Source organism: Acanthochromis polyacanthus, chromosome 3 (assembly GCF_021347895.1).
Source record: "Acanthochromis polyacanthus isolate Apoly-LR-REF ecotype Palm Island chromosome 3, KAUST_Apoly_ChrSc, whole genome shotgun sequence".
Classification (NCBI taxonomy): domain Eukaryota; kingdom Metazoa; phylum Chordata; class Actinopteri; family Pomacentridae; genus Acanthochromis; species Acanthochromis polyacanthus.
In genome coordinates, this window is record NC_067115.1 from 17,182,999 (window position 1) to 17,206,455 (window position 23,457).

The following is a 23,457-nucleotide window of genomic DNA, read 5'->3' on the forward strand; positions in this document are numbered from 1 at the left end:
TTATAAACTACATAGAGGAGCTTATATTTACACAATTTATACATTTCTTTATACATATAAATACACAGTAAAACACACATTTTAAAAGTGGGAATAGTTGGAGTCTGCTTTATGGAAAATACATTTTAAATTTATATGGAAAAGAATATGAAAACTTAAAAAAATTGGGTTAAATATGATTTTTAACCCTTTGTGAATGTGTACCTAATATTGCCATGGCTCTCTAAACAGGAAATGTAGATCCAGGTCTCTAATGAAGTAATAAGTCTATATTTAAAATGAAAAAGTAACACAAATGCAGATTTATACCTGAGTTGAACAGAATGTCTCCATGACCGCGTTTCTTTCCGAGGTTAGCATGTAAAACTAAATGTAAAAAAATAAATAAATCGAGAAGTATTTTGAACAGGACACTGTCTTTTGCATTTATTCAGCAGCTATGTTGTTTTTCGGTTGCACTGGAATATTTAACATTTTAATAATCCCTAACTTCTGCATTTGTAGAATTAAAAAGCAGAGGAATGTGTACATTTCTTAATTTACTTCTCCACAACGGAAAAAGTTGCTCCCACATTTAGTTCTACTTCATAGAGAAAGCAGGAGATATAAGGAAAGACAATGATCGACTTGCACCGCTGGATCGAAAAACTTGAATTGATCATTACTGGTCACATTTGATGTCTTTTTCTGTCAAGAGACCGATGTTTCCAAAATATGATGCAGTTTTTCGGAACATTTAGAGTATCTGGGGTGTTGAATGTTCTCAGACCGTGTTTATGAGTGCAGTTCAGCAGCAACAAGTGGTGCAACTGATGAAGACGAGATGGACGCTACAGACTGACTGCAGCAAGGCCTTAAAGTGAGTCCCTATATCTGCTTCACATGTTTTTGTGGCAGTTTGGAGACAACACTAAATGAAAACCCCACAAAACACAAAAAGACACACACATTTCTCAAAATCAGCGAGAGAAAATGCAGTCATAGCAAAGGGGGGGGGGTCTCTGAATTACAGGTACACTTTTATTGAATTAATCTTTAACTTGCATTTTTCTATACATCTTTATTTCCCTTTCTGAAAATTTCGGTAATATTCGAATGGAAATACAACCACAGAAGGATGCTAGTGTTGTAAAATTGCATGCTTTTCATTCAGTATTGTTTCACTAGCTGAACAAAAACAGAAATAACACAATAATCTGTGTTATTTCATACAGTACGTGAGCAGTTTTACACCAAAACATTGCAGCAGAAACTCCGTGATACTGAAGTGTCCCTTTTATAGACACGTAATTAAAAAAAACTTTTATGTTTAAAATACAACAGAGAACACTAATCTTTAGTCCACCATTTGTTGTTCAAACTGCATCAATCGTAATACTGAAGTAACCCTCTCTAAAGTGGTGCATGTAAAGGCAGCCAGAACAGATAAAGTCATGTTCAAAAGCTTACTGTAAGAAAAACCCAAATTAAATAGCAGGATTATATAAAGATGTCAGCAGACACATTAAAAACCTGTTTCACCAGTTTAGTAATAAACATTTAGCATTTAGTGCAGCCTATTATAGATATTTATGAGTGGGATTTACAACATCATTACAATTTCTGACAAATATGACCTCAAATTATTAACACTGAATATTTTTCTTTTCATGACATTGCAAATTCATACCTGTGGTGGAGTGGACATGGTTTAAAATCTAAGCTTCTACAAAGCAGCTATCACACTTTTGTCTTGTCTGAGCCCTTTCTTTATTTCCATGACACGATTTCATTGATCTCTCCAGGTGGTGTTCGAAATAAAAAAAATTAAAAAAAAAAACGTTTTTTTGACCCTTCATACTCAGTTTATCTGCTTGTCTTGGCTGCTTCCATTAGTAGTGGATGATCTTCTTATTCTGCCACACAGTCCTTCAGTTGAAAAAGCCCCAAAAAACAAACAAAAAAGCTGTATTTTTACGATTGATATTTCCATCCCAGATTTCCATTCAGTGTCCATCAGCAGGTTCAACCAATAGTGGCATATGGATGTAGTCACATGGTACGACGAGAGTCTTTCATATTAGGTGGCATAAAGTCTGTGAAAGAAAGGTAGGCCTGAAGCTGCAAGGCTGATTTAACTCATGGCCTCTGCCTAGCTAACACCAACAGTTTGTGTGTGTATGTGTGTGCGTGTGTGTATTTGTATGTCTGTGTGTGTGCAGTATGCAGTCCTCTATCGTGTGTATGTGGGACAGAGAAAAGAAAGTTTGTGCCACGTGCTGCACTCCTATAAGAAACCATGATTGACACGAGCACAGTTATGCTTAATTTCTGTCTGTCTGGATTCCCTTTCATCAGACGGTGACGGGACAGACGATAATTTTGTCCTCCAGCATGACGCTGACGATGAGGAAGACGAAGTAGAGCAAGAACATGAGGAAGCCCAAAAACTTGCTCATTTTCCACTTGCAAGCCGCGATGGACATGATGACGAAGAGGAGCATGAGGAAGAGTAGCACGATGGCGCAGAACAGGCCGTTGCTGCTCACCTCTACCGGCTTGAAGTCATTGATGATGTTGTAGAGTAGCCAGGGGAACGGCAGACTGGAGGGAACAGAGGGGAAAATGATCTGGTTTGTCACTTGAAAATGGTTTGATATTAACAGCGTGTGCGTCTTTGTCTGTTGGTGAACTCACCCCACAGTGATGTCAAAGATGTTGGAGCCCACAGAGCTAGACACGGCCATGTCACCGAGGCCTTTTCGTGCTACAATCACGCTGGTGATGAGGTCAGGGATAGAAGTTCCAGCTGCTAAAATGGTCAAACCCATGATCTCCTCTGTGATCCAGAAAGTTTCTCCAACCTGAAACAAAGAAAATGACAGATTAAGGAGTTCATTAAAGCTGGAAACACAACTCACAATCTTGCTGTCTTGTTGTTGGTTTTGCTTGAAAAGTTTTTGTGTTTGACTTATTCCAGCATAAAAGGTTTGATTCAGTCATCTAGTTTTACTCAACGGTAACTTGGATTTAGTGGAATGGGGTTCAGTGGGCCAAGCCTCACAGAAAGAGGAATACAGATCATTTAGGTGGTAACACAAAGCGAGCTCCAATACTAGGTTAGCATTTCTTTTTTGTTGACAAGTTAATAAGGGTGAGTTTTTTACTTTGAGGAAATGTCTCCACTACATAAGAAATGCTAATCTAATATAAGAAAACAACAAAATGAACACAATCAGTGGAGCTCCAACATGTTCATCTTCTTCTAAAAATAACACTTTCTTATTTGGAGGGTATATCTGCACCTTTGTGTATGTATCAACATAGCGCAAGCTGCATGATTAAAGATTAAATTCATCTGCTATCTTTCGATATGTCCATCCTTTACGTCTACTGAGAAGTATCAGTTAAACTCTTTCTTTTATTGACAAAGCCCTGTTTAATCTGTGGAGGCAAAAAAAAAAAAAGTTAATGATATTTCCTATGTGTCCAGACTTTAAGGACACTTTGTATATTCAAAAATGTATCCAAATTTTATTCAGAGATTTATTAGAATGTATCATAATTTCTCAACTATTGCCTTTTTTAAATAGACAAAACTTGATGTCATTATCAGAGTTTCAATATTTACAGAATTTCATCTCAACAACATTAATTGTATGCTCTCTGAACCTCAAGGAGGTGAGGATCCAGCTTCATCAGCACTCTGCACAAACTAAAAACACAGGTGCACTTTCTCCGTGACCTTGCGCTTCAGTCCTGTCTTCGCATTTGTGTTGTTAAAATAGAGCATTACAGGTTGATCTGGCAGCGGATCAAGGCAGATTAGTTGGGATTAGCTTCCGTGGTCACACATTCAACACCCTGACGGCTGCTCTCTGATGAGAGAGGCCACACAAAGAGGACCGAGCAGACAACAGAAGTTGTTGTACGTAACAAACAATCAGATTTTTAGGTAGGTAGGCGTGTGGGTGTTTGTTGTTTACCTGGTGAGCCCACCACACCATCAGGTAAGAGAAGAAAGCGATCCAGCAGATGGAGCCGATGAAAGTGATGGGGAAGAACCTTTCTGAAGTCTGAAATAAATAAAAATAGTCAATCTCAAGTTTCAACCTAGCCAAGGACCTAATATCTAACTTATAACGTACATATAGTGTTTGGAGCCACATTTATTTTTTGTATTTAAAAGGAGGTAACACACAATCCGAGGTTATATCATGGGCAGAAACAATTATTTATGGAATTAGTGACTAAATGCAAAAGCAGCAGTAAAACAGGCTTGTACTTTAAATTACTGTGTGTGTGAGTTTGCAAATGTATAGAAAATATCACTGCACTGTGCACACAGCATAGCAATACATGGTGTAGGATTGTGTGTTTCCGTGCAGTTTGGGTGTAACTGAGTTGCCTATACATAAAAATGTGCTTTTCATTGTGTGTATTCACCTCTCTCCTGACATCAGGCAGCGTGAGCCAAAGAGGAAAGACTATGGGAAAGATCAAGAGGTATGTGAGCCGTTTCCTGTTGGTGTCTGGCCAGGCGAGGCTCAGAGGCTGGTCTTCATCTTCCTCTTCGTCACCGTCCTGAGAAGGAGTTTTGTTACTTTGCATTGTATATTTTGGGCACAGATAAAATTGTATAAGACAAGATGTGGACATTAAAAAGTGTTTCTGAAGCATTCGGTTACGAAGGCATGTTTAAATGATGGACGCTGATGAAGGTCGTACCTCTTCTCCTCCTGCAACACCGTTCATGGGCGGCGTGACTTCTACTGCCACATTTGAACTGTTGGGGATGTTTTTATCTGCTGGGAATTAAATAAAAGAGAGCGACAGGGACAGGAGAGCTTAAATAAGGTGCTGAATAAAAATAACGGTCTAATGACATCCAGAGATTATAATTCAAATGTCTCTGTTGGGGAACATCTTTCCTGTGTTGACAGAAAAGACTTTCTGAGCTCGTCTTTGTATGGTCAACATTATGTGGAAGTCTGTTCAGGTAACTTAAACACTGACAAATTATAGACAGATTAATCTGCAACTTGATGCAATTTAACATCCTGTCACACTTGTATGATGCATGTGTGTATGTATCATTACTTATATAGGTCTACAGCATAAAATACAGTTGAGGAAATTAGCCAGCTTCTGGAAGATAAGTGGCAGCAGTGCATGCAATATTTCATTTTATTTTGTCACCTCTCTTTTGTCTATTCAGTCATTCTTTACTACCACATTAACAGATGTGAGTACTGCTTTATTTATTCATCTATCAACAACCACACTTTAAAACTGATTATTGATTTGCTAATGAATTTGTCGTGTGTTTATTTATTGATTTATTGGCTCAGACAAATAAAAATTGCTGTTTCATGCATTGTTGTTACTCACCTACACCATTGGCACTTGCAGCGTCTTCTTTGCACTTCTTCTTGGCCATTTTGTGAAGGATTGACGCCTTCTCTTTGAAACGCCCTGAAAACAAAGGAGACAGACATCTAAAAACAGTCCAGCATGTGGCAGGACAGCATGTAAGACACCCAAATAGAGCTGTGAAATACTCAGACGTGTGTGTGGAAGGGGGTTGCATGAAAGGAAGTATTCACGTTCATCTGAAAGAACCCAAATGGACAAAAACGGTTTGATAACCCTGAAAGCCCATTAAAATTTGCATTTCCTCACCCTTGAACACTATATTCACCAAAATGCATTGATTATTCTAAACCATTAGCCACTTATGAACATTTAGAGAAGTAAATGCTGATTGGATTTGCTGTGGTGTCACATAGTCTGCAGGTAAAAGGAATATAATAGTCATGTCAGCACATTGTCCGTGTGTCATGCTTTGTGTTATGTTATTCGATGTATGTGGATCCATTTGGGCATGTTTTTTGCTCCGTACCTTCATCACTGAGGGGGTCCAGGGTGTGAATCATGAGCTGGAAGATGCTGTTTCTCATCAGCGAGTTGTGTAGAGAAGCACAGCTGCCTTCCCTCTGCAGTCTGGGTTTGGCCTGAACAGAATGACACCACAAATGCCAAAATGTTACACACAGATCCAGATACTATAAATGCGAGCACCCTTATTGTGCTCGTCATGCGTTATCTATCCATTTTTCAATTTTTACTACTTCAATAGCTCTGAAACTACTATCAGGTTGCACGGAAAAGATTTAAAAACCTAAATAATCAACTAAATTTAAACCGCTATTTGTCAAATTAAATTTATCGTGCAGTATACATGCAGTATACCTTCAAATAAACAAACTCACCGTCAGCTTGTTCTCGTCGTCTCCCGGTTCATTCACCTTTAGGAAAAAACACAGAGAAAGAAAACACAATATATAAATGTATAGATTTTCCTATATAACCAGTAATACAAAAGATTGTAAATATTACATTAGCTATCACATTACATCCGATATTATTGAGGCTGTCAGCGAGCCTGCTCCTAATTTAATCCCAGTTTTTGTATTTGCAGCTTTGGATTGCATTATTACTGTTGTGGGGAGGGAATAAGTAAATGAATGAGTCAGTGAATGCAGGTAAATTATATAATCAATGAGCACTATGGAGCCAGAGTTGTTATGCTTTTCCACTGAGGTTGATTTGAGTCTGTGCATCTGTTAAACAATAAAAACAAACCTGGTTAAGTAGCAATCTAAATATTAAAAGACTAATTCTTGACCATTTCATCAGTTTATAACAATAAGATGAATGTGGACAGTATGAAGGATTGAAGTTTGTCACATTGCACTGTGCAACACGACTAACTTTTTTTTAAGATCAAGTTTTCATTTCTTTTCTACATTACGTATATGTAATATTTCCCCAACAGCATGGAGTGACAAGGACAGCAATGATCAAGCAATGATACAAAGAGTAAAAAGCTTTGCCGGAAACAAGTGGTGCATCAGAGCTGAGAGGACTTTTTAATAAGTATCTAAATCCACACTTTGATCCAAAATTTGTCATGGCTTTCTATTTTAGCACGCCTAGTTGGCTAATTTAGTGAAGCTACACAGGAAATGTAAGTGCTTGAAGAAAAAAAAGCGTTTTGTTGATGCTCCGGTTTGTGTGTTACATCATCGTCTCCTCCTACTTTACTCCTCCTGAACCAGTGCCAGAAGTTTCAGGCCCAGTTCCAACATGAACACACACAAACACACACACGCACACACACACACACACACACACACACACACACACACACACACACACACACACACACACACACACACACACACACACACACACACACACACACACACACACTAGTCTCAATCTCAGCTATTTCTCTAAAAGACATGCACAACACAGCAGTGTTGGTGGTGGCTTGTGAAAACACACAGGTGGTAAAGTTTGGCGTAGGGGATCACGTATTTTGCGATGGAAACATCACGTTTTGTGGGGTTGATGCTGTTGCACGTATTATAAATGTATGCTTGTTGGCATAAACCATAAGATCAAACTTAGTTTTATAGTTTGATTGAGGAAATTTCCACAAATTGGCACAATTTTACATTAAGATCGTTTTATCTAAACATGATTTACTCAGCTCTGTTACACCACATATCACTGAGCTGCTGGTGCAAAAAGTCCTGTTTTACATCACTCTAAGAGCAAACGCACTATGACACTTGAGCATATTACGTTTGAAAAACTAGTGTAACACTTTGAAGATAAGGTCAGTAAAAAACTGCAGCAGGAAGCCTGAGTTCGCTCCATTCAATCTGGCAAAGAATAAAAGAAATTTTTAAAAATAGAGGAGGCACAATGTATGACTGAAAGATTGAATTTATATTTACATTTGCATTACATTTTCAGTGCTTTATACTTAACTCTTATCTGAAGCCTCTAAATGTATTTCTCCAGAGAGGTTCATATTAAAATGTACAATCCTGAATTCTCCAAATAAACTTACTTGTAAACTCACTTAGATGAAGTTCCTACTTAGAGACTGATAGACCACTTAAAGGTAAAACGGCCTCCAGAAATGAAGATGATCACACAGTTTATTATCTCTATTAACAGAGAATCAACCGTGCAATAAATCAATGAAAATGATGGATGTGGACAATCATTGTAAATTCTCTTGTATATATAATTGAAATCGAAGGTTTTTACATCAAATCTCAAATCATCTTTAACATTACTAAATAGCCACAATGAGATATATTCTGCTTGTGTGTCTTATTGTTTATTAAATAGTTCTAACCTGATAGAAATTGCTGTCACAAGTAATTATCACACAGATGTGGTAACTATTCTCTTTCTTTTTATACATTTCCTAATAAATATCTGAGTGCTCAAACAGCCACAAGCAGGGAGGTGGACGGTTTTGTTGTTGACACGTTTTCATGATGAAAGCCTCCGAGTTTGAGCAGATAATCCCTTTAGCTTACATCTGACAAGACACCTGCTGCTGTTATGGCAGAGAAACAGAGAGAAGGGGTTTGGATTTTTGTTTTTGAAGGACACTATTCTCCTGGATTTTTAACATTTGCGTCCAATTCAAGTATTAAACTATGTTTTAGTCTATTTGTTACAGGTAATTATCCCATCAGCTGAGCTGGAGTTTTCAATAAACTCGAAGTTAAAGTGAGATTCGTGTCTTTACATCAAATTTAGCTAAAAACACATGAAAATATTTCAGAAATGCATGACTAAGTCTAAAATATTCATTCTGAGGTGGAAATATTTCATGTTTATGTAGCTTTTTTAATTAAAAAAACACAACATGGCGATTTTAAATATGGCAACCAAAGACAAAGATGCTAGGCACACCTCCCTGTATTGTCCCTGATGTTTCTGTGTGACTTGTAATCAGTTCACATGATTCATTAGAGCTGCTCGATGATAAAAGACTCGTATGACCTGCTGAAGCCAAACGTGGATTTTAGTAACTACAGAAAAGGAAACTGTTCTGCTTATTTTTCTTTCTTGTAATGAATTATATTTCATGGTTTGAGAAACTTCTAACAGTTTAAACTAAATCCTAAGACTGTCTGGATATTTCATTTCACTACAGTTAGAAGTACTTTCTATACATGATTACATCATCACCAATATTTTTTCATAATATATTTGCCTTTTACATAATATGCTGTAAATTCCTTGGGAATGCACATGCATTAGTGTCTTTTCCTTTTATTATCCGCAGCGGTTCTCAGGTTTCCTGCCAGTTAAGTCACTCATAGCAACCCTTTCAACATCCTCCAAAACCTAACCAAACGTTTTTGCACATAATGACAGCAGGCTGAAAGAACAGATTCAAAAATTATAATATAAATATATGTGCATGCTCTCAATGCATTTGAGAGGAAAAGATATATTGTTCTGTTTATACAGAATCAATAGGCTAAATATGAAAGTGTTTTTTAGAGGAAAACCTTCCCCATCCATGATTACATTACTACTATTTTTTTATTTACTTTGTCTTTTATTTAGCAGTAAGTGTTGCCTACTTGGCTTTTAATTGGTTTTATACAAAACAACAAAAATAAAAACAAATAGGAAGTAGATCAGGCCAAAAACTCAGAGGGCAAGAACAAGTAAAAGGAAGAAAGGTAAAAAGAAAAAAGAGAGAATGAACATGGGATACATTGAAAGACAGTTTTGCTTGTTCTATACCATATATTTTGGTTAATACACTGGACAACAGCAGATACGTTTATATGACACCTTCAGTTAAAAACAATTCAATATTTGGGATCTCAGTGAATTACATGAGTGTAGCGTTTGAGGAACCTGAAGACATTAGGCTGAAAGAAGTGCATTAAAAGTCCAGGAAAGATGGGAGGGGGTTCATTGAAATATTAGGAAGGTATAAAGCATGATACCAACTGTGGTGAGAATAAATATAAGACGCGAATGACAAGTATTTATTGGTTATGCATGTTTTACATGATATGTTTGGTGTCTGGTGTTGAAGAAACTGGTCACGTGTGTGCTGTTGTAGCGATGCTTCATTCTGATGTGATTCACTGTTTGCTATTGCTGGTTTGGAATTTTTAGTTGCATTTTGCCCTTAAAAAACAAATTGATCTGTTTGTGCTGGATTGGTCAAATTTAAAGAGAACTGTTGGAATGAGATGATTAAAAATGACATTTACTATTACAATACAACAGGTAACATCCATTTAAGATGTCTGGCTGAGAATTTTTAAGTTATTTAGAACCTTTTCTATTTTGACAGAGGCCCCATCACATTTGCATGCTGGATAATCGATAAAAAGATTGAAACGGGTTTTCATATTTGATCCATTTCCATTGTTTCATAGAAAAGAAATATGTCCAGCTCTACCTCAGTGACTTACAGTTACATCTCTTCTCACTGACTGTAAAATCAAGGCAATCTCAGTTGCACAAAGTATTTTTAGCAGTAATTACCATTGTGATAGCTGATGTTCAGGAGTTCCTTTTTGTCACAAGAGAATGTCTTCAAATTTGGCCCATTTCCTGGCATAATCAACTGTAAACTGTGAAGTATAATCTTAACATGATTCTAAACTGAATCTTCCTGACTATCTTGGATGATATGATATGAAGTGTAGTTAACAGTTTTAGAAGCAGATCATTGGCTGTTAGTAGACAGAAAGCTGTTTGGATGTGACAGAAGCTTTGCTGAACTATTTGTTCATGTTCCTGAGCTGCTGTTCCAGTCCAGTAGTCTCATCCCCTCCAGACAACAAGATATAGACACTGGAAAACCGCCACGATGCAAAGTGTTGGCCTGTAGATTTACACCACACTTCCATTCTAACTGTCATCATGTCACAAAGCTACTACGATTTAAACACTTTCATGTTTCTTCCCTATCTCCCTCTCTGGTGGCCACCTGACCGTCCCGGCTGTGGGACTTAGCCAGGATTAATCGGCAGAGATCGCCACTTTTAGACCGGTAATTTTCAAGCCTGCGTGTGAAGTCCCACAGCAAACCTCACAGGTCACAGCCCTGTCAAGGAACTCTCACTCACTTTCATTTGTCAGCAAATTCACCTTGGTTTTTTGATAAATAAATAAACCGGCTCTCTTTGGGTTTGGGATTACTGACTGAACAAAACAAGCAATCATATTGGTGTGAAACCTGGGGCTTTAGCATACTCTGGTGGTTGAATTTTCAATATTTTCTGACATTTTATGGACTCAACAATTAGTCGCTACTGAAAGTGGGGATCTATACCCTCTTTTATGTCATAAAGGTTTAAAAAAAGATTTTAAAAATGCGCGTCTGCTGCTCTAGTTGCTGATTAAGTGCCTAGTTCAACACTGAAGTTGTAGAAATACATAAAATTAAATGTATCTGCATCCTTGTAGAATTACTAATAAAATGACAGGCCTTTACATTTCCAAATAAAAGCTCATTTTCAATTCAGGCAATAATGCCAAGACACCCCTGCTTAATCACATTACAGCAGTGCTGCATTGTGATCTAATTCAGAAATGGATGCTTGCATGGAGAATTTGAACATTTCTTTAGCACCCTGCAGAGACTGAGTGCTAGTGAGCTCGGCTGTGTTTGCTGTCGTCACTGCAGGTAAGCAGTTGATAAGGGGATCAGAGAGGATTGGCGTCTTTAGTGCCATCATCAAGCAAACTTGCTGAACTTCTGTTTCTCTTATTATGTCAACACTCCAGGCAACATATGTGCAGTGCAAACCTGCATGCATCCTCCCAAATTCTGCACAAAAAAAACTACATGAAGTCATGTGTGTGATCGTGGGCTGAGAAAAGAGCATGCAGCCTTTCTCTCTCTGTCTCTCTCTCTCTCTCTCTCAGTGACCTGCTGATTCCTGCTCCCCCAGAGAGCATCCCACTATTATTAGCGGCTCTAATGGGATTGGAGAGCATTAGCCCGGGGGATTATTAAGCAGCTACCGACACATGAGGCCAAGGCAGCTGGACATCAAGTGCCGGACGACAGAAAGAGAAAAGCTGTTCTTGGGCTGAAGCGAGGCAGCCTGAAGAACAGCTGATTCCCAGAAGGACAAAAATGTCAAGCAGACAGAGCTCTTGTAACAACACTGACGCTAACAAAGAGCACAAAAATATTGAAATACGAGGACATGAAGTAACAAATGTAAAAACAGCTGTATGGTGTTAAGTAACTGATGCTATTATTTCAACTTTCAAGAAGCTGAAAATTGATTTACAATTTTTTTTTCTCATTATTGCCAAAATCCCCACATGTAAGAAAGCCATGCTTTTAAGGGAACTTTTTAAAATAGTTTTAACACCTAAGAAAGGATGTAAGAGAAGCAGCTTTAAAGCAGATATTCGAGGCTGGTGATCATGAGCTCATCTGCTGCCTAAAACGTGAGACCTGTTACGGGCTTGAATCGCTGCGATAAAAATAGCAAAAAATACAAAATAGAAAGCTCTTTTTGAGTGAGGTAAGGTCATAGAAACTACTGCATCCTAACAGTTTAAATACATCTTAAAGAGTACAATTTGATTTGGTTGTCCTGAAATACAATTAATGTTTCTAAAATCAATAAAGCAAAGTCAGCTCATGTGCAACACTACACTCTATACCTGTAGAGCTGATGATGGTTGATGCTTTTAAAGTCTATGGGCAACATCAGCCTACACTAATTTCAATATTTATTATCTGAGCACTGCATAAGATTACAAAGTCGTAGAAAAAAAGGTCGGACTCAGATTGCACACAGGACATCATCAGTTTGTCAGAAGACAGCTTTGTGCTTCTTAAATATCACCAAAGTCATGCAAAAATAGGTCTAATTAGTATAATGAGCCCTCCAAGCTGACCTTGTAATTACACTTAACATCATCTTCTCCTGCCTGGCGTGAAGTGATTGCTATTGTAAGTATCTTGTGATTAAGAAAGCATGACTCACACTGTGGAAGAGGCCTTTAGAGAGAAAAAAACCCATTCATCTCTCTGTTGGTTGGATTTCTATTTTGTGACTAGAAGCACACAGATTTTATAAGATCTGTGTATGTTAGACTGAATGACAACATATGTTCTGAAATTATCTTCTGTGAGAAACGGAAGAAATGAGACCCAGAGTTTCAGCTCCGTCAACAGAGACAGCAACTGCACATTGCATTGTAGTGAAGCTGAGCATTAATGAGGATTGCTGACATTTCTTGACTACAAGTACTAGTCCTTCTCTGTCCTTTGCTTCAGTTTTGACTGATGTTTCTCTCCAAGTTCCTATGAATCATAAACAGCATTTTGGATAAAGATTTTATGATTATCATCAGATTTCACCCTGGACAATTAATGGTCAAACAGTTAACTAATCATCAGAAAAATGTCTTGGCATAAGAACCTTTGCGGAAATATTCAGAAAAACACAAAGCAATTTAAAAGGAATTCTAGGAAAGGAATTTTGAAACAAAAACTTCTGTAGATATTGCAAATTTGCATTGTCCATTTTCATGCTAGTCCAGCTTAAGTGCAGTTTCTATGAGATGTGCTTCTATGTATTGCTAATATGTAATGATTTTTAAAGGGATGTCATGTGTTTGGACCACACACTGGGCTGATATGACTCTCTGGCAAAAGTGCAATAAGTTCAACACTTTTCTGTGATGAGTGTGACCATAAACAAAGGCATAACTTTAACTTATACTGTATTCATCTTGGTATATGAAAAAACATGAAAAATTAATCAGTATCTTATTATGAAAAACAGAATTTGTGTTTTTAAATGCATTGCAACAGAAGCCATTCTTTAATTTTCATCCTTATTCTAACAATACACTGTTACATGTTTCCTATTCTGGACTTGCTGGACTTGCTGGATGCTGGTCTGAACTCATTTGCTAAAAGTAGCGACTGAGGATGAAGCCGGTTCATAGACTCAGTCAGTACGAAGACCTGCAGTCTGGTTCAGTGTCTGGTGCTGTCCAAACTGCACAGATGGCAGGTTGAGGTAAATCTTTTACATCCTTTTAAAGTGAAATTCATGAGTGCTCGATCACCTGACAAAATGCAGTCTGTTCAGCACTACTTTAAAATTGCCTCTGCTTCTAGTAAAACACCTGCTCAGATTCCCAGAACAGGAGTGTTGCTATTCTGGGGATTAGTAGCTGTGGCTGGCTTTTACTGTGTTCTCATTCAATGTGAAAAACAAATGGTTTATCTCACATAAGTCAGCAGCCTCGTTTTCTTCTGAGAAACGTTGTGAACCCACATTTGAAACTGCTGTGCTGAACCACCAATCAGAAATTTAACAGAAATTTGCCCTGAGAGATGCATTGAAGAAAACCTTAGAAAAGGTATCTTTCACATTGTGAATTGTAATTCTTTGTACACTGCTGTAATCTAATGCAGTGATTCTCCTTGCTATCCAGCTCTAGACTAAAAATTCACTATAGAAGTCTGCATGGTTGTTTCTGAAGGGAATGACCCTTGAATTGACTAAAGAGTGGATTCAATAATGAAGATGATATGGTAAATGTGAGGGTAAATGGACGAATGTAAGGGGAAATGATCAAACAACAATGGTGTGCATAAGCTGCAGCTGTTAGGATTGAGCATGGCCTAAAACAAGGTGTTGAGTAGAAAATGGTTAATTGGAAAGTTGTGGATGAATGGATGGATGGATGGATGGATGGGTGGGTTCAGGCTCACCTTTGGTGCCTCATCCAGCCCGTCCACCTGGTTGCTGCCCAGCATGCTCTTGATGGCAAATTCGACTTTGGCATTGAACTTCATGAATGTCACATAGAAGGTGTAGCACAAAAGCAGACTGATACTTTCCGTCAACGTGATTTGATTATCCAGAAAGAAATAGATGAGCATGAGCAAGCCAATGATATAGAACGAGACGTCTCTGAACAGAGGCCACCAGGTGAGGTTCAGCACCTCTTTGGAGAACAGGGCGCACATCCCTATCACAAACAGGATGTTGAAGACAGCAGAGCCCACAATGGTACCAATTCCCACGTTACTGTGGGAGACAAAGACTCCTATGACAGAGGTGAAGAGCTCTGGGGCTGAGCCTCCTGCTGCCATGAAGGTGGCTCCTGCTACATCATCAGAGATCTCCAGCTTCTCTGTGATGACAGTGAGCGCGGGGACAAAGAATTCATCACACACTATGGCTAAGGCTATGAACATGTACAACATGCCAAACATATGAAATGCCACAAAGCCCTGGCGTCTCTCATCCACGCTGAAGTAGTCCGTTGGATAGTCTCCATGATTCATTTCTAGCACAGAAGATGATTCCATGGCCTGTGGTGTGTCCTCTTGTGCTGCTGAGAGGTTGCGGTGCTGCAGGAGAGTTCTTTGGGGTAACGCTGCCCCTGCTGAGCCCTTATCGGCCGATTCCAGCTCATTGGCCACTGTTGTGACCAGTGACAAGGCACTCCATGAACAGACTGTGCAGACAGCGGCCAGGCTGATGACAAAACCTAGAATCCGACCGGGCCGCAGCTTTCTCTTGATGCACTGGTAGTGGTGCCTGGTGCTGCTGCTGTGAGGGCCCAGAAGAGGAGCAGAGCTGGAGTATGCTATCATGTTTTGACTTCTTATGGGTAGCAGGAAATCCATGGCGTTTGGCGTAGAGTGGAAGTGTCTGGAATCCCCCTCAAAGCTGGGTTGGTGGTACTGGTGGCTACAAGGGTGGGGGTTTGACAGGCCGCAGCGGTTCACCGATTTGTTTGCATGCTGCTGCCAGGTCTAAGCCCAATGGAAGCCCTGCAGTCTAATTCCAGGATCCAGCCCATTCAAAGGCTTCCTCATATTACTCACTGCAAAACAGACACAACAGTGGATTAAGTTAGAATGCAAGAGTAAACAGTAAACATTTATCATGTATAAAATTACCCATGTATAAGTTTTTTAAAAACTTTTTCTAGCACTCTACCGTCTTGCCTTGTTTAGGGAGAAAAAGGAACTAAATATGTTTACTCAAGTACTGCACTTTTGTACAAGTATGAGAAACTTGTGCTTCACTTGAGCATTTCCACTTTCAGCTACTTTCTATCTTTTCTTATAGTGTCACAAAGATGTTACCAAACTAAAGTTAAACTGTGTACTCTTAATGATGGCTAGTGATGGGGCACCAAGAAAACTGAGTGGTCAGGCCCTGAAGCCTAAGCAGTCAGTTCCTGGTTTGATTCCCGGTCAGGTGGACGTCTCTGCTGGTCATCTTCCTGTTTTCTTTCCCCACATTTACAATCAGTCAAAAAAAAAAAAAGGCACAAATGGCCCTAAATCCTTCCAAAAATAAAATGCTTCTGAATTCTCATAAGTCTATTTTCAGTTCATGCAAGTTATTTTTAAAAGACTAAATAAGAATAGGTGGGTTAGATATTGTCTGTAGGCAGTTGTTGAGCTTGATGATTATTTGAAAAATTGTATTTGCAGCCAATTACAGTAACTCCTATTCTCATGTACAAGTGCAAATGCATGTTATTTAAATAGAAAAAAATATCCAAATGTAGGATTTATTAAATTATTTTGTTATTGTGTATGTGCAATTACAGTATTTCACAATTTTGAAAAAAGCATAATTAATAACAATTCTAGTTAAAGTGCTGGGGCTGTCTTGACATTGTTCTGAGAAGCAGCAGCAAAAAGGTCTCCTTTAACTGAAGCCTGGACATTAGTGAAAGCTCATTAGGAAGCTATTTAATCCCTGAGAAGATATACTTACTCTCACCGGCTACTTCATCAGGTACACCTGTTCAACTGCTTGCTAAAGCAAATATCTAATCAGCCAATCACGTGGCAGAAACTCACTGCAGACATACTGGGGTTCAGCAAGCATCTGAAGAGGGAAGAAAGGTGATTTGAATAATTTTGATCATGACATGGTTTTTGATGCCATATGGGATGTTTTATAGATTCTGGAAACTGCTGATTCTATTGAGAATGTAATGCACAACTATCGGTAGAGTTTACAGAGAAAGCATCCCGTCAGCTGTGGTTCTAAAAAAAGCATGTTTGAAGGGAGAATTCATGGACGAATGGCTGGATTGTTTTGGACTGATATAAGAGCAACAGTTACTCAAACAACCACTCTTTTTAAGCAAGGTTAGCAGAATAGAATCTCTAAATGTGCAGGATGTCGGCTGCAACTGCTGTCCACTAAAAACAGGAAATTGAACATATTTGGACGATGGAAAACATTGTCAAAACATTGCCTTAGAATCAGCTGAGCATCATTTTAATGCTGTTCTCTACTCGAGTATTGTTGCTAACCATGTCAGTCCCTTTATGCACATCTTCTAATGACTATTTTTAGCAGGATGACACACTGAGTTGCAAAGATCGGATCATCTCTGACTGGTTTCTTGAACGTAACGGTGAGTTCACTGTACTGAAATTGCTTCCTCAGTCAGATCTTGATCCAATGGAGAGCCTTTGACATGTTGAGTAACAGGAGATCTTAATAATGATGGTTATGCCAAGAAATTTGCAGCAAATGTCATCATGTCGACACAGATTGAATTCTCAGGGGACTGTTTGCAGCACTTAGTTGAACTAAGGTAGCACTGAAGGCAAAGGGAGGTTCAGCTATGTATGAGCAAGGTGTACCGAATAAAGCGGCTGGTGATTGAAGATTAGCCTCAAGCCCTGCACACTGGCGCCACAACACAAAGTCAAAAAGCAGGCACCAATAAAATGAACTGAGAATAATTCATTTGCATTTTATTTTTTCAAAATTAAAGCAATCATATTTGGACAAACTGCACTGAAGTCCTTAAATTTGTGCACAATCTCAATCTGCTCTGAAATTTAAATTCCAGTGATTGAAAACACAATATTAAAGGTTTTCAAATCTCAATATTCTGCTATGTAAGCAGCTCTTTAGGAGTCAAGCTGAGCTCATATAGTACATTATAGAGTAACAATGGACTACAGCTGCACACAGAAGGCACATAAGTTTTCATTTTGGTTCTCATACCGCTCTTGGTTAGCTCCCATTCGGCGAAAAAGGACTCCAGCACGTCTCAGCTAGTCAGGTCCTGGATCACTGAGGGAATATTCCAATAAATTGACTCCAAAGGCAGAACGATCCTGGGCACTCAGTGTTCAGTCTGAAGGTCCCAGCAGTAAATCCTTAGTGAGATTTTCCTCTCTGAGCAGAGGTGGAGCTCTGGGGCACCAGGTGCAGGGGGACCTCCTCCCTCACAGTGTCCCTCCCCCCTTTGACACTGCCTCCCTGCCTCCACCTTTTCTCTTTCTTCCTTGTCCTCCCTCTGCCTATGTCACTGTCCAAGAATGAGGATCACTGTCCATCTTCCTTATTGCTCCTCTTTCTACTGACCCTCCCCTCCTACTGGCTCGCAACCTCCTCTCCCCCCCACCCCCTCCCCCCCTGTGCTGCATAAATTCTTCCCATCTCCACACCCAATGAATGGTCTTACACAACGAGCTTATAGGTCGGTGGGGCTGAAACCGGTTGTGCTATCAGATCATAGTCCTCTACTCAAAGCCCTTGAAAACTATCCCACTTGGTACCTGTGCAAATCCAGACAACATCAGCGACAGTCAGAGGAGATGCTGCATGACATCTGTGTGAGCTTCATAACTTTAAAAGCAGACTGCCAATCAGTTTAGAATGAAAAAGGCGCAAGTCATGCACACTGTCATTCACCTTTATTAACTTTATTTTGCATTTATTTATACTTTTGCATTTTTATTGATACTCTTTACACAGGTTGTCTTTCACCATTTCCATTTTGTAATAACTATTTTGCCACATTTTTGCAGTTCTTGTTGGCGCTACATACTATAAATACAAACCTGTTGGAAGTAATGTCACTGTGCCCTCTGTCTTTCATTTCCCACATGTCTGTAATTAGCTCTGGTTACAGCACCTGCTCTTAGGACACAATCCTGCCTGTGTTGTAGCCCAACAATGCTTGCAAATGCTAATCTGGACCCACTTAGACCCTTCGACTGTTAACTGCAGGGCTACAGCACAGCTGACACACATTTACAAACTCCCCCTTTTGAAATTACAAAATCTAATGTGCAAAATTCTACGAAAATGATTTTGTAAAATGGGAAATGGATATTAAGTTTTGCATGGTAAAGTTCTGTGGTGATTTATTGTGCGCGTGTGTGCTTTTGTGCATGAGAGCACTTGAAGTCAGGCCATGGATTTACACGTGAGAACTGTAAGCTTCAGCGGCAGGTACCTGAGGTTGAGTTCAAATGTCATGTCTTACTCTGTTATATAGCATGGCCTTAACATAGTGCAGAGTATATGTGTGAGGGTGATGGAGAATGGGAAGAATTAGCAAGTGTAGTGTTATGAAAGAAAGTTTGAAATTGAAAGAATAAGTTTTATGATGAAAAATACAAGAAATATTATTCACTGCAAGAGAAATGCATTTAAATGTTGGGCAATTTAGCATTGTGTGAAGAGAATGAATTAAGTGACAAACCACATAAAGTTGTTGGGATTAAGTCCAACTAGACTTGCTGATAGTTTCTCACCTCCTGCTGCACTCATCCAATTGAACGGGTGCATACTTCATGGACTGCAGCGCTAATTAAGCAAATTGTTGCGTTGATTGACACTTGGCTTCTCTCCTCACCATTTAAACAATCTAAAAGCCTGAGCTAGCATTCTAGATATTCTCCATTATGGATAATAAAATTTGACATTTTTAGCTTGGCCCAGGTGGCCTTTTTGATTTTATTAACTATTAAAGACACAAGAAAAAGCACAAACTGAACTGCTTTGATGAAGTGTTTTCTGCTCGATATCTGTCTATATATTTAAACACTGTAAAATAATGAGACAATGGCATGACCTGAGGAGGCCTGAGGAGTTTGAGCTTAGCAATGATTGTGTATTTTGGCTGTAGCGCCTATGTCAAGGGTTATGTAAAGTCCTGAAAAGGCTAAAGTGGTTGCATAACCAACCAGCTAACCTAACCCTCTTTCTAGGTAGGTTGAGGTACATTGCATGCAGAACTTCAAATACTAATAAGTCTCTTGGCATGCAGAACAACCCTCACAAGACCTTCAGTGGCTTTTTCATGTTACATATGCAACACATCTCTCTTCCAATAATAAGTAATATCTGTCAGGGCTTGACTTTGAAATACTACTATGCAAAGTACATGTGCTTTACATCATGTGACTGAACTTAAATATGAACCAAAGGGTTGCAGAGAATTATACCTGCAAACGTTGATTGTAACTGCACAATCCAGTGACGAATACATTTCTGACATTATTCAAAGATCAGAAGTCTCTCACTTATGAAGTCGGTGTGCTCAGGCAGTGAAAGGTAAGAGACAAAGATGTAACCCTGTGAAGCTGGGATCAGCAGCTTATTGGCTAAAGCTTCTGCCTGAAATAGCGGCTAAGTTACATATGAGATGGAGAGGGACTTTTTTTCTCTGTGGTAATCGGTAAGATCTATTTAATGAGACTATGAATAGAGCAGCATTGGAGGTTTCAGCGCTACTGTGGCTTTGTCTGTCAAACACACATGCAGTTTGCACTTTTCTGTTGTTTTTAAAGCAATAGATCACTGATTTGGGGCTGAGATCTCCAGCTTCTCATGTCTAGTTTGCTGCCACTTTCTAGATTTTTTTTTTTTCTGGCTGATTTATCAGCTGCAGCTTTCTCTGGTAGTTAGTTAAATATTTTAAAATGACTGTAAAAGAAATATAAAGATTATTAACTAAAATACAAACACATTTAAGCCCCAAATGTGCCTCAGATAGAAAAATGTTGGGTTAGAAAAACAGATAAATAATTCAACACTAGCAAACGAACACATACACACTAAGAAATGGAGGGACAGAAATGGACCTAAAAGGGTACAAAGGATTCGTCGCTCCAGCTGTACCCTAGTGGAGAACAAAATTGTACCTCTTAACATAGGAACATTATTGTACCTTATCGTCTGTACCTTTATAAGCACATTTCTGCACCTCTAGTGACAAATATGTACCTTTATATAGAGGTACAAATCTGTACCCTTTAAAAAGGTACAATGCATGTACCTGATGAGGTACAGCTGCAGCGACATGGTGATTTGGTACCTTTAAGAGACAAAAACAAACCCTTAAAATGTACAAAATACATTTATTGATCAAAATTTAACCATCAGTTCATTTCATTTGCAGTGCATTACATTTAGGCAATATTCTTAAACATTTGTCTTCAACCCAAAAGTTATATAAAACTGAACAGAAGACAAAAGATGAGTTACAACTAGAATGTTGAAGACAGACAGAGTTTGTCTCTAGTAATCCATTCATAAAGCCTTGCAAAACTTGCACAAGTATTTATACAGAACATCTAAATCCAACATACAACTTGTCATCAATAGTGTACGTGTCAAGTGATGTATGGTCTTTTTCATCTCCAGGTTTAAGCAAAATCCACTCACTGTCTACTTTTACACGATATGCGTGAAAATGCAAGTCAAAAGACATTGGATGCAAAATTTTACAGCAAAGAAACCACATAGTGTCAATGTTAAGAATGTATTTAATCTGTCCGAACACTGGAATCTTTTCCTCATGTACAAAGTCTAATGTCAATACATCTCTAATAGCATACTTGATATTGCCTACAGTCACTTCAGATACACGCTGAATTACTTTCCCTTCCACATTGCTGAAGTTGCAACTTTCTTGTAGTGCAGTTTGAAGACAAATGGGTAGAGACAATATTGGTGTGCTGACGCTTCTTTCCAGGCACCTTTTCAAAATCCCCTAAGATATTACTTGGTGAAAATTCCCAACACTGTTTTAGCTGGTGGCGAGTGCTAAGTGTCACGGTTATGTTTCTGAAATTTCGACAGTTATTAGTCAGTCTCTTAAAATACTGATGTTTTCCTTCGAAACGCATGCACCACAGAGAATGAAGAGGACCATACATTGACATAAGTCTTGTATAATGTACAAGGTAATGACATTTAGGTGTTAACACAGTTCCAAAAACCTCTTTCATCTCAGAAAGGAATGCGTGTACAAGCAATTCTAGATAGGCTAGTTCGTCTTTCCTCACTTTATCTGCCAAAACAATGTCTGCAATATCTCTACATAGCAAGAACACATGCCAGTATCTGCTACCAGGAGGAACACGGTGTCCCATTATGAAAGGCAGCACAGAATCCTCCCCAACACAAATTTCCTTTGGCATAAAAAAAAAAAACAGTGCTCAGACAGTGACCAGTAAAGACTTCTTGTTTTGCATTTGAAACTTCTCAAATGTATTCCACTCGGATTATTTATACAACAAGTTAAAATGTTAAATATGAATAATACATGTGCACTTACAAATGACTGACTTGACGGCTTACGAGAGACATTTGAAGAGATGTTGGTAACCTTGGACTGCTTTGCATGGCCAAACTTCTCCTTCAGCTTTCTAACTTCAGTGTCACTGACAAGTGGTGCACGTTCCGCTTTAAATTTTCGCTTCAAAGACGTGCCAGGTGTGCTAGGAAAAAAATCACACACAATTAGTAGGCCAACTGTGCTAATAAAGAACAAGTAAACAAAATCCATGGCTTACATAGCCATTTCCCTCCCTGTCTCTCAGGAAAGGGTATTTCATGATCAGAGCCTTGGCAACTTGAGTGTACTCTGTATTGGTTGGATACCTATCTCAAAGACAGAAAGATTTTTGTTGTTGTTGTTTTTTTTGTTTTTTTTTTAACACATGTAGTACAACAATAGAATAAATATAGTAAAGAATGATTACGTACAGGGTGTATTCTGCCATCATTTCATACAGCACTCTGATAATTTTGTTGCGGAGTTTGGGGACTCTGTGACATGGTTCTCTTGCATCCAGTTTCATCTGTACATCTTTGGGAAAGGTTGGAATGACAGTCACGATAGGTAGTCTCTTGTGAGTCACTTCTCCACTGAAATGAAATCACTTTATTAAATGTTTAAACAAAAGAACAAAAAAGGAAAAAAACGGGGGGGAGGGGGGACTCCAAAACATCTTGTCATAGAACATTTCTGCCCAGATAGCTCCCTGTTTGCAATGAAGCTGAGAGATTTTAGCGTGTATTTTTTGTCATTTTCAGTCATATTTACACACTTTTTTAAATGTTTTTTTTTTTCCACAATGAATGTATGTGTAGGCCTGGGCCAATTGAATATTCTGTTTGAAAACTCCAATAACTTTAAACAGTTCAACAATGCTCTACAACAGAACTGTTAAAGCAACATTAAGGTTTAAAAATTACAATAATCCCAGTCAAATGTCAAGTTAATGTGATAAACAAAAGGACCACAATATACAGATGAGTGGGCAAACACTAACCTGGCAATAGCCAGATTAATAATTGTGTAGTACTTGATAGTACTCCACAATATCAATCTGGGACCGCTCCATGTAAATCCGTTCGGAGGAAAGAGGCACGGATTGGACAATGCAACAGTATGTCCCGCCTCTGACAGGTTTGTTTTTAGCCAATCGCGGGATCTTCACAACGAGCGGAGCCAATTGGTAGATTAAATTCTTACCAAAACCCGTAGGTAAAAAAGCACAAACAA

General features: G+C 38.7%; 1 protein-coding gene and 1 long non-coding RNA gene across 2 annotated transcripts; both read right to left on the reverse strand.

The window, feature by feature from the left end:
- Positions 1-1,007: 1,007 nt before the first annotated feature.
- slc24a2 (solute carrier family 24 member 2) lies at positions 1,008-15,697 on the reverse strand. The gene is made up of 9 exons (XM_022214627.2): positions 14,588-15,697; positions 6,252-6,287; positions 5,882-5,993; positions 5,371-5,454; positions 4,708-4,787; positions 4,426-4,563; positions 3,966-4,055; positions 2,677-2,843; positions 1,008-2,583 (listed from the first exon to the last, which is right to left on the reverse strand). Exons 1-9 carry the CDS (start codon positions 15,509-15,511, stop codon positions 2,334-2,336), a joined length of 1,881 nt encoding a protein of 626 aa, XP_022070319.2. The 5' UTR covers positions 15,512-15,697; the 3' UTR covers positions 1,008-2,333.
- Positions 15,698-21,008: 5,311 nt separating this feature from the next.
- Positions 21,009-23,065, reverse strand: LOC110965544 (uncharacterized). The gene is made up of 2 exons (XR_007940784.1): positions 22,656-23,065; positions 21,009-22,550 (listed from the first exon to the last, which is right to left on the reverse strand). It is a non-coding gene; the product is annotated as an uncharacterized LOC110965544 (long non-coding RNA).
- Positions 23,066-23,457: the final 392 nt, after the last annotated feature.

Excerpts from the sequence above, each read along its gene's own strand:
- slc24a2 (XM_022214627.2), bottom strand. The coding sequence starts at position 15,511 with ATGGATTTCCTGCTACCCATAAGAAGTCAAAACATGATAGCATACTCC. Across the intron at positions 5,994-6,251 it reads ACGACGAGAACAAGCTGACG|GCCAAACCCAGACTGCAGAG; the intron begins GTGAGTTTGTTT and ends CATTCTGTTCAG. Across the intron at positions 2,584-2,676 it reads ATCTTTGACATCACTGTGGG|TCTGCCGTTCCCCTGGCTAC; the intron begins GTGAGTTCACCA and ends TGTTCCCTCCAG.